At 43.8% G+C, this 14,641-nt stretch overlaps 1 protein-coding gene across 2 annotated transcripts in view; it reads right to left on the bottom strand.

The window, feature by feature from the left end:
* SEMA3C (semaphorin 3C) overlaps window positions 1–12,857 on the bottom strand; it is a 122,480-nt gene extending 109,623 nt beyond the window's left edge. Inside the window, exons 1-2 of one of the 2 annotated variants that reach the window (XM_083399640.1) lie at window positions 12,469–12,857; window positions 7,109–7,250 (exon numbers count right to left, since the gene is read on the bottom strand). In XM_083399640.1, the coding sequence (XP_083255766.1) occupies window positions 7,109–7,211 (103 nt within the window). In that variant the 5' untranslated portion in view covers window positions 7,212–7,250; window positions 12,469–12,857. The remainder of the gene's footprint in view (window positions 1–7,108; window positions 7,251–12,468) is intronic. The other variant, XM_083399641.1, reaches the window with a different exon arrangement.
* Between the last annotated feature and the right edge of the window lie 1,784 nt (window positions 12,858–14,641).

The raw sequence follows: 14,641 nt of genomic DNA, 5'->3' as shown, positions 1-14,641 counted from the left end.
TAAGATGTTGACACTTGGGAAAAGTGCTTCCCTTTGCTCAAGTGACCTTCCCCGATTTTTAATTGCTTTTAATGAAGTGAGTGGGTTGCTTGGATTTTTTTTTTTTAAATGCTAGGTACAATCCAACTGAAGCCAAGCTCTTTAAAGTTCTCTTGGTTTCAATTCAGAGTCAGTAGCATTTTTAAATGGTTGGATTGTCTCACTGTTTGCTTATTTGACAAGGATAATTGTATAAAAATGCTTTCACATATTTAGAGCTGACCTGGCAATCGTTAACTATTTCCTGTGCAGAACTGAGAACAAAGATAGAGCAGTAGGTGGAAAAGCCGCTCAAATCAAGATGTTGCGGATAAACACAAATGAAATGCAGGCTATGAAGCCGAGATCACGGAAAGGATGGTTTTCGAGTCCGCAAAACATTTGAAACTAGCCTGTGTTGCTGAGGAACCAATCAGGTTCAGTCATACAAAGGGCCCAGGGTTCATATAACTTTTAATCCATCAATTTATTAATTTATTTAATCAAATTTCTACACTGCCCTTCATCCGAGGGTCACAGGGTGGCTTACAATATAAAGCACTAACATGCATACCATAGTAAGAAAAGAAACAGTACCCCCTCCCCCCAGTTTTAAAAACCGTAAATTATTTAATTAGCCAAAGGGCTGGGAGGAGGAGACTATTTTTGCCTGGCATCTAAAGACATATAATGATGGAAACAGGCAAGCCCCTCCCTGGGGACAGCATTCCACAAATGAGGAGCCACCACAGAAAAGGCCAGTTCTTGTGTTGCCACCCTCCAGACATGGGCGAAGCTAGGGGTGTTGGGGGACAGCTGCCCCCCTAAATCTAGCAAATAAATAAAAATACTTAACTAAAAGTAGAAATAATCAGAATATTTGAAATTGAAATGCTTGTTGCGGTCACTTGGATGATGTTGTGGCGCATTCTAGCGATGCAACTGGCAGCCCAACTGAGTGATAGAAAACTTGTTTTAGTTTAGAATATTATAAAATAAGGTGATTTTGTAATTTGATAAAATAAACTAGTTAACCACAAGGGAAGCAAAAAGGAGAGTTTCTTAAAGAAAAGTATTGTACTGTACATTTGAGCAGCATGATATGACATTGTTCTCATAGACGCTGTTCTTACCATCTGGACAACATACTTTAAAAACAGCATCTTAAATTTTTCATTTTACAGGAGACACCTGCCACTTCGTGTTCCAGAGAACACCAAACATGTTCCTTTTCAAAAGTCTTTCACAAAACTGTTAAAAGCGTCTCCCTTAACTGTTAAAAAAAGTCTCATACTCCTCTGTGAAAATGGAAAAGAAAATTGCTCTTGGATTGACATTTTCATGTACACAACTCAGATCATGTTCAAGGAAAATCTTTGAACATCGCTAATAGCTCTCCTCAATTTATGGCACAGTTAAAAGAAATCCAGCCTGTTCAAGAGAACTCCTTTTTCTACAATTCTTCCCACCTTTTTTCTTTGTCTCCTTGTGAATTATTATTTTTTGAAGGATACCTATGTTAAGAGTGTTTACATCATCAATATTTCTTAAATACCAGGATGTCAACAGCTCTGTACTGGGGCCAAACAACAAGGTGAATCAGGGTTATTTCACCCCTCTCCAAGTCAAACTAGAAAATCAGTGTCCTCACAAAGCCTCAAACTGCCATGTGGTTCCGTACTCTCTACTTTCTGTACATTTTCTCTCTGTGTTTTTTCCTGTGTCTCTGCATTTCTCTCCTCTAGATCCATGGGCTTTGCGCAAGGTGAAGTGGTGTAAATACTTGCTCTGGGCTATTTATGTTGCTGTTAAAGCAGAGCTTCATTTTCCTAAGCTCCTGGGTCCTTTGGACCCTCCTTCATCTGAGCTCCTGAGCCCTCGGCCAGTGCCTGACCTGGCCAGCTGCTGCTGCACCACAATTAGGCTTGAAAGAAGTGCTATTGGCTACAGCAGAACACTTTTTCTCAAAGTTAGTTTCAGCAGGGTGGGAACGATACTGCACTGACTGGGTGGGGAGTCCCAAGGTTTTCTCCAGGGCATCAGGACACAGGGCTGATGATCCCTGAATTACAGCTCTGCATCTGCCCAAACTGCAGCTTGCACCAGTTCAAGCCATCACAGAGTGTTCTATACAATCAATTCGCACTGCCTTTGTAGCTGATCATCCACTCCTTTAAATTCTGATCACTTGGGGAAGCCTATCTTTACATATGAATGTGTTATTGCATGACGAATATACAGTTCCAAATTTTTGTGGCTGTGATTTTTCTTCTATGATAAACAAGCCCAAGTCCTCTGTGGTGTGCCAAACCTTTTTCAAAATTGAATTTCACAGATACACTAGTAACTGGGCATCCCAACTCTACTGATACCCTATACTTGTACACAGATACAGTACAGATATGCTTAAATATGCAATGACCAGCCAAATCTCTCCCCCTCCCCACCTGAGGCCTATCTGGAAATGCTGGTACCTTGTGCATCTAGCAGAATGGACCAAGGAACTCTGCCCAGATATTTCTGTTGAGCCAACAAGATTACTAACTTGAGTTGTTAAACATGATATGCTTAAGACATAAAACGTTGCTGGTTCAGGGCAAAACACTATGCAAATATAGTTCCCAGTGGCACCTACGCCAGTTGCCAGATGTCTTCTAAGTGTGCAGATGGGGATGAGGTGTCAGCGTTGGACAGGGGAAATTTGGAATCAAATCTCCACTCAGCCATGAAGCTCAGCGGGTGATCCTGGGTAGTCACAATCTCACATGATTGTTGCAAGGATAAAACGGGACCGATGAACAATGTAAAGCACCCCAGGCAGTCAACTGCAAAGCTAAAAATATACTAACTCGGCTAACTAGCTAGCAAAACAGACACACCTTGGGTTTGGGCTGAAGCAGAGACACACCATGAACACTGGCAAGAACTGCCCTCTCGTTGCCATCACAACAATGAGTCTACACAGCTCAAACGTTATGGAAAATGTAAGAGAAGAAGCTGTCATGGTGCCTAGACTTGACACCTTCAAGGTAACCTACCTTTCGCACAATGACTAGAACAAAAAAGGAGGAAACGAAGGCAAATTTGCTCTTTGCCCCTTGAAACTGTGCTTGCTGTTTGCATGTAATGAACAGAATTTATATAACAATATTGAGTTTGAAAGCATAGGAGTATATGAGGCTGCTTTACGTATACTGAGACAGACCATAGGTCCTTCCAGCTCACCACTGCCACCCTAACCAGAAGGGTTTGTGGTGGTTTACTTAAGGACATAAGACATAGGGTCTTTCCCCCACTCTTTACTGTTAAAGAAGCCTTGCTCTGGACTTGTTCCCTGCAGAAAATAAAACCAAACAGGGTCAGTTGTACACCATTGTGTGGCTGCACCCTAATTTTGGAACCAGCTTCCCAGAGAGGCCTTACAAGCATTACAGCACCCCTCTAAGCATGTAAAACGGTAAAGGTACCCCTGACTATTAGGTCCAGTCGCGGACGACTCTGGGGTTGTGGCGCTCATCTCGCTCTATAGGCCGAGGGAGCTGACATTTGTCTGCAAACAGCTTCCGGGTCATGTGGCCAGCATGACTAAGCCACTTCTGGAGAACCAGAGCAGCGCACGGAAATGCCGTTTACCTTCCCGCCAGAGCGGTACCTATTTATCTACTTGCACTTTGACATGCTTTCGAACTGCTAGGTGGGCAGGAGCTGAGACCGAACAACGGGAGCTCACCCTGTCACAGGGATTCAAACTGCCGACTTTCCAATCTGCAAGCCCTAGACTCTGTGGTTTAGACCACAGCGCCACCCATGTCCCTCCTAAGCATTTTTACCTCTGCATTCAACTTAATCTCTGGTTAAGGGCATTTAGAGTTGCAGCCTGAAGCGCAAACATAACTCCCTTTTATTTTCTTGTGCATTGCAAAACTTCAAATTCCGTGATGTAATTTTCCACTTCCGTTGTCTCAGTTACCTACAGCACATTCCTATACATGTTTATGCAGAAGCAAGTCCCACCATGTTAAGTGGAACCTATGTCCACGTAAGTGCATAGGATTGCAGTCTTAGCTTTCTTTAGAAATCAGCTGAAATGTATTTTTAAGAGAATGGCCATTTGCAGCATTTTATAAAGGACATGCATGCATTAGCGGCTGAAAACACAAAAGGGTCATTTTCCCTCCGCTACATTTCAAGCTGCATTTTACACTGCCGTACACCCCATCACTCAATTACCTGATTGGTTTCCCTACACCTGCAACCGCTGTAAACGCCTATTAAATGAAGCTGTCCTCTGCACATGTGCAACGGTTGTTTCAAATGGACACACCTCAGCTTCACTGCAGCTTACATTCTTTTAACCTGATGGAAGCTGCTTTGAGGGTAAGAACATCATTCAGAAGTATTTCTCAAGAAACTACAGGATACCTACGGACTGGGGCTAACGTCATTTGCACTTAGTTTCAAACACCAGCAGTGGGAGCGCACGGCAGCCGGAGTAAACACTAATGTGTATACAACAAAAGGAATGAAAGGAAAAGATAAATATGCATTCCTGGGTTTCATCTAGATTTTGCTATCAGCATACAAGTCAGCTGGGGTGGCAATTTTAAGCAGAGAATAATGAAGCACAAGAGCAGCCTTCTAGACACTTGGGTGACTGTAGCAACAGGGGAGCAAACAGCCAGTAATTAAAATGGAATGGGGGTGGCAGAGAACCTGAATGGATTGACTGACAGAAAGCCTTATCCCATTTATTCCTCTTGTGCTTCTTTCTGTTCCGTTTATTACCTCTGGATTTTCTTTTCTTTCTTTTTTTCTTTACAAGCTGAATGACTCACACATTCATTCCACTTAACAAGTGGTTTGGATTGTATGGGCTGCTGCTACATGTGCTTGGCAGCTTGTGCTTTTAAAATTCGCCTGAATTTTGTGATCGCTGGTAATTCCTTACATGCCCCAGAAGATACACATGTAAAACAGAAAGCATATTTGCTAGCCTTACGTTTTATTCACCCTGAAATGCAGGCGTTGGCAACAAAGTCGAGAGACACCACACACACACACACAACCTTTTTTTTTTTTTTTTTTTTTTTTGCAGAAATACAGACAATTGACTACTCAAATGACACATGGGATCATCAGTCTATTGGCACACAGCCAACATGCTATTTGAGACCTTCTAAAGAGAATGCTTCAATGGTTAACACACAGCTAGACACTAATTATGCAGTTTTGCTCTGTAAGTGGGTAAGTGACAAAAATCAACAGCAGCGTTTGGAGTCTATCCAGAATGTGCAGCAACCCAGGCTTAAAGATGATGAAAGATTCGGTTTGCATCCATGCCCAACACAATGTTGATAGGAAACTTTCATATACATGTTCCCCCACTCCACATGGACACCTGGTTCAGGGTGACCCTGGCTGCCCACCAATATTAACATGCATTCAGCACGTTTTGATCATACCAATATACTCGCTCCCAAAGACACCTGATTAGCTTCAAAGTCAAGAGAATCCATGGACATAAGGACCTGCTTTAGATCAAATGGGATCAGTGGTCCATCTACCTCAGATGTCCATGGTTCACTGGTCCCAGAAAGAGCTCTTCACTGGTCCCAGAAAGAGCTCTTGACTGCTCTCACAAATGGATGGGGATATTAATATTCAAACCTAACACTCCTGCTTGGTTCAAGGTAAAGACACATTCCTTTCTGACAGTTCAGGATCTTTCACATTTAACATTTTTCAGTCATAAAAGTTGCCACTTCAAAAATGTGCTGGGTTTTGTACATAGATAGCTTCATTTTTCTTTTCTCAAAGCATGCAAACCGCATGTTGTATACATATTTCTTTTAGAAAATCCTGCAAAATAAGGGCAGTCAACAGCTGTTTTGAATTCTGCATTTGTCACTGCGTCCCTCCAAGGCTTTCAGGAACAAAAGACCACATAAATGGACCAAGGAACAGCATGAACAAGGAGACCAGGGGGTGATGACAACAGCATGAAAAACCCTTTCTAACATGGAGAAAAATATTTTCCTCTGAGCACAGGAGAGGGAGCAGCAAAAAAATTGTTTTGAACCTCCCTGGGATCTTCAGATGTATGGCAGTATACAAATTTAATAAATATTAATAATATTTATTATTAAATATATGAGGGAAACTCTCACCTCAGCTGATACCCAGATGCTTAGACAGTTGAGTTGATTTTAATCTGTTTTAGTATTTTAACTTTGGTGTGTTTTTAAGTATAGTTGTGCATTTTATTCTTGATTTTATCATTTTACCTTTTTGGAGGTTGTTGTTGTTGCTTTTTACAATCAAACAGTGTATAAATGTTATGAAATAAAAACAAAATGTGCAGGTGACCCTCTTCTCCTGCCCACACACTCCAGACTTGTGGCCTCAGGCCAGCGGATTTTAAGTGGCACATCAGCAACATGGTGTGTAGAAGTCATACTTAACATAACATGTAGACAAGGGGTGGTCAACATTGGGTCCTTCAGATGTTGTTGGACTCCCATCTACCCCAGCCAGCGTGGCTGAAGATGGAGGATGGTGGGAACTGGAGTCCAACAACATCTGGGGGCCCAGCTCCCATTTATATTCTTGGGAAGCCACTGACAACTGCGGCTTCCTTGCATATGTGCCTTCAGTGAAGCACACAGTTACTGATGTTTGCCAAGTTTGCAAGTATTTTCTATTAGGGATGTGCTGCTCATACAGAGGTTTTATCATCTCAGAAGCAGCTCTACCAGCCGCTTGAAATGCCTCTCTGTATATCCTCCTGAAGGCATTCCCATTTCAAAAAATAAAAGGATCCAGTGAATACTCAGGATTACATTTGTGCTAAAGTATCTTTAAACTTTTCAAAGTCAAAGAACATGCCCCCCTTTAACCTAAATACCCAAGCATGCTTTATAAACGTTGGTAAGATCAGACCTAAGGCAGAACATTAAACTAAGCAGATCAAGCAAGGCAAGTTAGGAAGATGAAGCCATAATTTCCTTTCTTGCTTAGTTACTGGCGTAAAAGGAACGAAGACAATGTTCTACAATAACATTTGCCTAGGAATGTTTATCTGCTTTCTTACCATTGAATGTTAAGAACACCCTGGCCTGCGGCAGCGAAGATCCGTTTACAGTGCAAAAGAAAATAAACAGCCCAATCAACACTTGGAGACTTAGAAACGCCATTATCTTCAGATGCAAAATGTAATATCCAAGATATGAAACCTAAAACAAAGCACAGGGAAAGAGAGAGAGAGAGAAAGGTCACTGGAAATTCTACGCATTTTGCAAGATACAACGTCCATAGTATGCAATGTCATTGGAAAGCATGTTTGTACCATTTTCTCTAAAATGAGAAAAGCTTGGCACAGGCAGCAGCAAAATAAAAAAGCCCTGGAAGTAAAAAAAAAGGGGGGGGGCTGCAGTAAGTCTCAGTTTATTTCAATAAGGATGATTCCCACCTGCTGGAAAAATAATTACGTTAAATGTCAAGGCAGAGCAAATCAAGGCCAAGAGATCAGGTTTCATGAATGAAAACGTCTTGATATTTTTAGACCTGTCTTTACTGTGCTCTTTTTCAAACATATATATATATATATATATATATATGTCTAAAGGACCTACTCTGCTTGAAGAGACCACAATAAAAACTTTGGGGTGGCGTTAGCATTCTATAAAACAAAGCACAGAAAATTTGCCTCCAGGCAATGCATGCAGCCCAGTTCTGTCTGGAGAGCTGGAGCAGGATGGCTAACATCTCAATGCTTTTGCACAGGGTACAAGTGACACCTGAGAAGGCTGGAGGCAGAAGGAGAAGATTCTTGGCTGGCAGGCTGCCTTTCACCCAGCAAAAGGCACCGGTTAAGAGGCCCTCCTTCAGGATGCTTTGCCTCCCAAAGCCTGGAACTGAAAGCGTGCGCTCCTTTAAAGCCAACAAAAGGATGAACACAAACTTTAAGAGCAGAGAGATCATATACTCCAGGCTTGTCTCTTGAGCAACCAGACATCCACTGTGGCTTTGGCAAGATATATTCTTGAACAGCTCAGCTAAAGACCAAATGTTGCTTCTGCATAAATAACCCCATATCAGTGAAAACTGAACAGCAGAGCCATTTATCGGTGACAAGTATTCAGGCTACTATAATCCATAATCCAGATTATGCACATTGCTGGGTAACATGCAAAATGTACATGCAGACTATACATGTTTATTGGGCGATGTACAAAACACCCTGCTGACTGGGCAGAATCCCCTATAGAAACTGTCAGGTTTTGCATAGTCTCTAGCAGCTTTGATATCTACTTTCTAAACAATTATTTTACACAGTGTAGAGAAGCTACTTTGAATGAACATTATCTATTAGCTGCGAACATTTTAAAAAAGAAATACAGAGCATTTTCATCCAATAAATAGACCATTACGGCCTATATATAAAACAAGGGTGCTAGTTCCTGAGGGCCCAGCCCTTTTGGGGCCCCAAAATATTTTGGGTGTGGGGTTCCAAAAAGCACTGAGGCAAAGCCAAGCATGGAGTGGCTCCAGTAGTTGTCTCCTTCTCCTTCTCCTCTTGCCGCAGAAGGGAAAGAGGGTCACAGCAGCCTGCCATCAGTGGCGGTGCCAGGAGGAGGCGGAGGAGGAGCTGCCAGCCTTTGAACCTTCACGGCCCCCATGTTCAGCTCTGCCCCCAGCTCCTGCCAATGTCCTAATGTCACACGCACGGCACTGCCCCACCCCAGTCACCCTCATAGGCTGGCACCTCTGATATAAAATATTGCATAGAGCCAGAAATGGGTGGTGTTGAATGACTCATTCATGGATTTACTCATCCATGGATTTACTCTTTTGTTTGTGGGTTTTAAAACTCAAAAACTGTAAGCCAAGCAGCAAACGGACTGAAGTCATAGTGACTGCATATTAGGCTGAAGAGCAAGAAAGAAATAACTTACAGCCCTAAGAAACCGACAGAATAGATGCCACTTTGAATTCGTCACACTGGCAGCTAGCTCTTTCATTTGGGCTAGTTCACCACATCAATCAGGGGGACTTTCTTTGTCACTGACAACCAGCACAGGGCATGATTAAACCTGCCTCTACGTGGTCACTGTATAACATGTGCTGCCCTCAATGCCATGTGACTGAAGCAGGTCGCATCCCCTGCAGATAGTACTACTATGAAACAGGAAATGGGTTTCTACGTATTTAGAGAAAAAGAGGTGATGGCATAGAGTCTTGGGAGTCTTAGAGCAGAAGTTTTGCTCATCCATAACGCTTGATGGAAACGTCAGTATGTCAATCACTACCTCTCAACCTGATGTGCTTCACCAGTTTGTTACCAAGAAAACCCTCAAGTACACCACTCTTGACTGCGAATGCTTTTAGGACTGATATGGAAAAGGAACAGTTTTTGGCCAAGGTTTTAATCACCTCTTAGAAGTGCCCCCAGCCATTTCTTCCACAGGAGCAGCTGAATAACTGCCTACCATGGTTGCCTATTGAAAGAAGGGCAGAATTGCCTGGACTCTGAACTGGCTTTATGATGCTATCAGATAGCCAACTTCCAACAGGCTGCATTCTAACTCCATGCTGCCATGCTATTATCAGACCACGTACTTGCTCCCCAACTGGTTGGGATTGCAGAACTAGGAAGAAATTGTGCAGGTTTAAACAGAAAAACGATGTTGAAGATGTGCTGCAAAAGACCAAAAAAAATGCTGAGGAATTTCAAGGGATGCTATAGTCCCCTTAAAACTGAGAATTTAACACCAAACATGTTTGCATGTGAAACTCTGGCAATGTTCTGGAGGACTTGCAATGCTTGGGACATTGTAGAACATGTGAATATGGAATATGGAACTGGCCAGTGGTCTGTCTCGTGTCTTCAGCCAGCCGCTTCTCACAGCGACCACCAACTAGTGCATCCTACATGCAGGACCTATGCAGCTCTTGCTCATTTCAAGAGGGCTTGAGCAAGAGTACTTTTTAGAATAAGGGCAGAATTGATCTCCATTTCACTCACCACATTCCCCTTTGTAATTCACATGCATAAATCAGGCATTGTACACATAAGACCAATGTGTGAGCAGGAATTGGGGCCACACGGAGTAGCCACTCTCCTAACGTTGCACTTCGTTGTTTAAACCTGGGCAATTTCTTCCCCAACCAACTGGTAAGCAAGTACCTAGAAACTTAACAAGGGAGTCAGCCCTTTGGTCCTGAAATCAGTTGACTTTGAGGCAAAAATTACTTCGGGAACAAGCCCATTGATTTCAGTAGCGTTGTTGCAGAATGCGCTGTTTAAGTGCCCTAAAGTTTGCACCCTTTGCTGCACAGTATTAACTTTCCACTGCAGCATGCGGGAGCAGAAAGCACTCTGCACCTGCCCCTTAACACTGTGAACATTATACTCCTCAGAGTGTTGACAGCAAGCCATAAGCTTTTTATCCTCATATTACATGGATCATTCACAGCCTCCGAGTTCTACTGGGGCAAACTCAAGGAGATATATTTCTCCCCTCTGTGCACATTTAGACTTCACTGTCCTTGCTTCAAAAGAACCACAGCAAATCCTTTTGCACAGCGTGGCCAAGGAGGGTGGACTGATGTGACCATGTCCAGTGCATGAGCCAGAGCCACAATTTAGGCTGCAGTCTTAATCGCCACACTTAGCAGCGAATGGGTTGGGGAGTGCGGGGGGGCTGAAGCGAAAGGCTCATAATCCCACTTTCAGACAGCAAATCGCCATGTGCCCTCCATCATTTGAAAGGAGTGACAGGCTGCATCAAAGTGACCTGGAGAGAAATGACGCCTGACACAACCATTTCCAATTGGCAGTGACTGATGGGGACTCCCAGCGGCCCTTGGACCTGCCCATTCAAGTCAGTTAGAGTGGGATTTCTGGCACGCCCTCAAAATAGCCCTGCTCGTTTCCTCCCATTTTATACCTTCAGCAAAAGCATCCATATGGAGTGCAGGTCAAGTTTCTCACCTTACTTTCAAATAACGTTATCAGAAAAATGCACAAATATCACAAGGAAGAAAAAAATGTCTCAGTGCCAGTATTGACACGTTTTCCAAAAAAAGGGTTCAGCTTCGTCGTCACCACACACACACACACCCCGCAATTTACTTCTGGCATATCCACTAGCTGATAGGAGATCCTTCACTACCATCTTTTTGTCTTTTCTTTCTTTGGCAAGGGAAGAAAATGCTATTAAGTCCCATTAAGATTGCTTTGTTCGACCCAAACAAATGGCCAATTACGCTGGACTTGCAAGTTTAATAGAAGCAACAGGATTAGTATTCCACCGTTGTCAAATGTATTCCTTTTCATATATTAAGGGAGGAGAGTGATGGAGTTATGCAATGCGCATTCCAATTATATTGGAAAGAAACAGTCACAACAAGTGCTCTTTCCAATTTATGTATTCTAATTTAATTTAGGGTGTGTATGACCAAATTTTACTTGTTATTTTCTATTTCAGCTTTGCTATGCTCCACCGACGATCCCCTACGAAACCAATTTTTTAACAAACAAATAATGTGGGCAAGACTGCAATATCAGGCACAAGTTGAAACCGAATGGGGCTTACTTCTGAGTAAATATGGATAGCATCAAACTGAAGGCTGCAGTATTATAGGCATTCACTTTGGAAAAAGCCATATTTAAAGCACAGTGAGATTTACTCCTGAGTAAATATGCAAAGCACCAGTCTGCACGTGACACTGCTATGTTATTACAGCATTGTGTGCCATGTGAATTTGAGGGCGGAAACAGAATTTTTGAAACAGTCTCTTTTAAAAATTCCATTCTTTCACAGAAAACCATATCGTTTTAATTCACAAAAAAGAAGCATCGCTTTTGAGCTTGTAGCCCAAGTGAGAACTTGATCTTCCCCAAAACCAAGGCAGTAAAATATTCGCATGTGTCTTAATAACGCACGATCTCTCCCGGCAAGCAGGGAGATCCTTGCAGAAGCAGAACGCCCAAGAAAAGGCAGAGCCTTCCTGATCCCAATGCTGATTGCTCCTTGAGGAGCAGACCATGAGGAGGAGGAGGAGGAAGGGATCTAAGGCGCTGAAGTTCAGGCACTGCTCTAGGGGAAGCGGAGGGGGGAAAGCAACCTTTTGCCTGCTGCTTTTGGAAAGCCTTTTACAGCTTCACTGGGAAGGCAGGTGTCATGCGCTCGCGCCGGCACTAAGCGGGGGGGGGGGGGGGGGAGAGAGAATTAGTCTGTGGAAGGAAGATAAAAATATTCACACATTCAGCGGCTGTGAGAAGTGTGTGTGTGTGTACATACACACAAATATATTTGCACATACACACATTTTCTACACAAACACAATATTGGCGTCCACTAAGAGTTAAAAAACACACACCGATAATCAGTCATCAGTTTCCTCATCCATTTGCCAGGCTGAAAGGGAACTTTCGATTGTACTCACCGACCCACGGAAGGACGGAGTCCTGGAGGTGCCCGGAGGTGCCCAGCGGTTCCGGTTTGGGGCAGCGAAAGAACACTTTTTAAAATCCCAGGGCTCTGAAACCACTTTTTCCTTTCCTGGGCTGCGCCAAGTAGAGTCCCAGCTGGTGCGCGTGTTGAGAGAGAGACGCGACTGGCGGAGTCCTGGCAGGTCGGCGGAGCCTCTTGCGCGCAGAGCCCTTCGCCGGAATGGGCAGGAGCGGCGGCGCGGCGCGCTGGAGGCTGCGCTTCCCCCGCCCAGGACCCGCCTCACTCGCCCCGGCGCTGCCCACGAGCCTTTGCAGAAATCCCCGGCGGAGCAAATCGGCGGGCTGAGCCGGTAAAGAAACGCCCGAAGCCCCACCTACGAGGAAGGAGCCGGGAGCGAGGGAGCGCGCGAGTCCCGGGCGCCTTGGCCGGCGGGCAGGTAAAAGCGCCGCCCTCGCCGAGAGCCAAGCCCTGCCCAGAGGGGGAAGGAAGCGCAGGAGCCCCCCTTCGGGGACGCGGGGGCTTCAGCCCTCGCAAGAAAACGCTTGAGGGGCCGGGACCCCACCAAGCGGAGGAGCGCTCCCATTCCAACAGTGCGCGTACACTGCATCACGTGAAAGATGGCCTGGGCCCCCACAACATTTTACTCAAGTTGGCACCCCTGGATGGGACCCCAAGGACCATCTAGTCCAGCCCCCCCCCCCCAATGCAGGAATCTCAGCGAAAGGAGAGTCCACAACCTCATGAAGGAGTCTGTTCCACTGTTAAACATTTCTTACTATCTTTTTTTAAATAATATTTTATTAAGATTTTCACAAAGTAACAAAGAAGATAAACAGAAAAAGAAAAAAAATACCAGAAAAAATACAAAAAAAACCCAGCAATTAAAAATAATTCCCTCTTTCAGAACATATCTTACATTAGCTTGTTTCTCAGACTTCCCCACACCTCCCCCCTTTGTATTCCAGTTCGATTGTTTATTCAGCAAATCCTTTCCCTCTTTACCTTTATCTTAATTTTGGTCTTAATATTTTAACTTTACCTTTCCCTCTATTAAGATTCCATTTTTTCCTAGTCTTTCAAACATTATTGCTATAAACCCCTTAGCCTCAATCCAACATCATTCCATCATTCATTAATTTTACATTGTTTCTGTAAATAATATTTAAATTTCTTCCAATCTTCTTCCACCATCTCTTCTCCCTGGTCTCGGATTCTGCCGGTCATTTCTGCTAATTCCATATAGTCCATCACCTTCATCTGCCATTCTTCCAGAGTGGGTAGTTCTTGTGTCTTCCAATACTTCGCGATGAGTATTCTTGCTGCTGTTGTTGCATACATAAAAAAAGTTCTGTCTTTCTTTAACACCAATTGGCCAACCATGCCCAGGATTTCTTACTATCAAAGTTCTTTCTGGTGTTTAGTCAGAATCTCCTTTCTTGTAACTTGAAGGATTCGAGTCCCCCCCCTCCAGAGCAGGAGAAAACAAGCATGTTCCCTCTTTCCATGTGACAGCCCTTGATATATTTGAAGATGGCTATCATATCTCCTGACAGTCTCCTCTTTTCCATGCCATGCTAAACATCACCAGCTCCTTCAACTGTTCCTCATAAGGCTTAGATTCCAGACCCTTGATCATCTTAGTCACCCTCCTCTACACACATTCCAGCTTGTCAGCATCCTTCCTAAATTGTGGTGCCCAGAATTAGACACAGTATTCCAGGTGTGGTCTAACCAAGGCAGAATAGAATGGTACTATTGCTTAGGATACCGCTGCTGGGCTGCAAACCCCTGGAAGTAAATCCCACAGGACTTTAGAATTCCTATAACATCCTTAGGAATGGCTTGTTTTCCATTTGTTATTGGCTCAGAGATACAGCAGGATGGGTTTAAACCCAGCTGCCTGCAGGACCTTGAAAACAGACAGATTCACTTTCATCACAGACTCCCGCTGATAATTGTTTGGGTTTTTTCCGAAGAAAAGATGGCTTTCCATTCCCACCCCCCATATTATTTCAAGGCTAATCTGTTGTGTTGAGACCTCTAAATAAATGTGAAGTTCCGCTTCCAGCAGGCAAGCCTCTGAAAGCAAAACCACAGAGTAATTAAGATGAGCCATTATGGCCAGTGTGCATACAGTAGCATGCCTCTCCTGGAGACCCTCAAGC

This window comes from Podarcis tiliguerta, assembly GCF_965153285.1.
Source record: "Podarcis tiliguerta genome assembly, chromosome: 10".
Taxonomy (NCBI): Eukaryota; Metazoa; Chordata; class Lepidosauria; order Squamata; family Lacertidae; genus Podarcis; species Podarcis tiliguerta.
The sequence above is the reverse complement of the archived record's forward strand: the minus strand, read 5'-3'. Positions and strand labels throughout refer to the sequence as shown.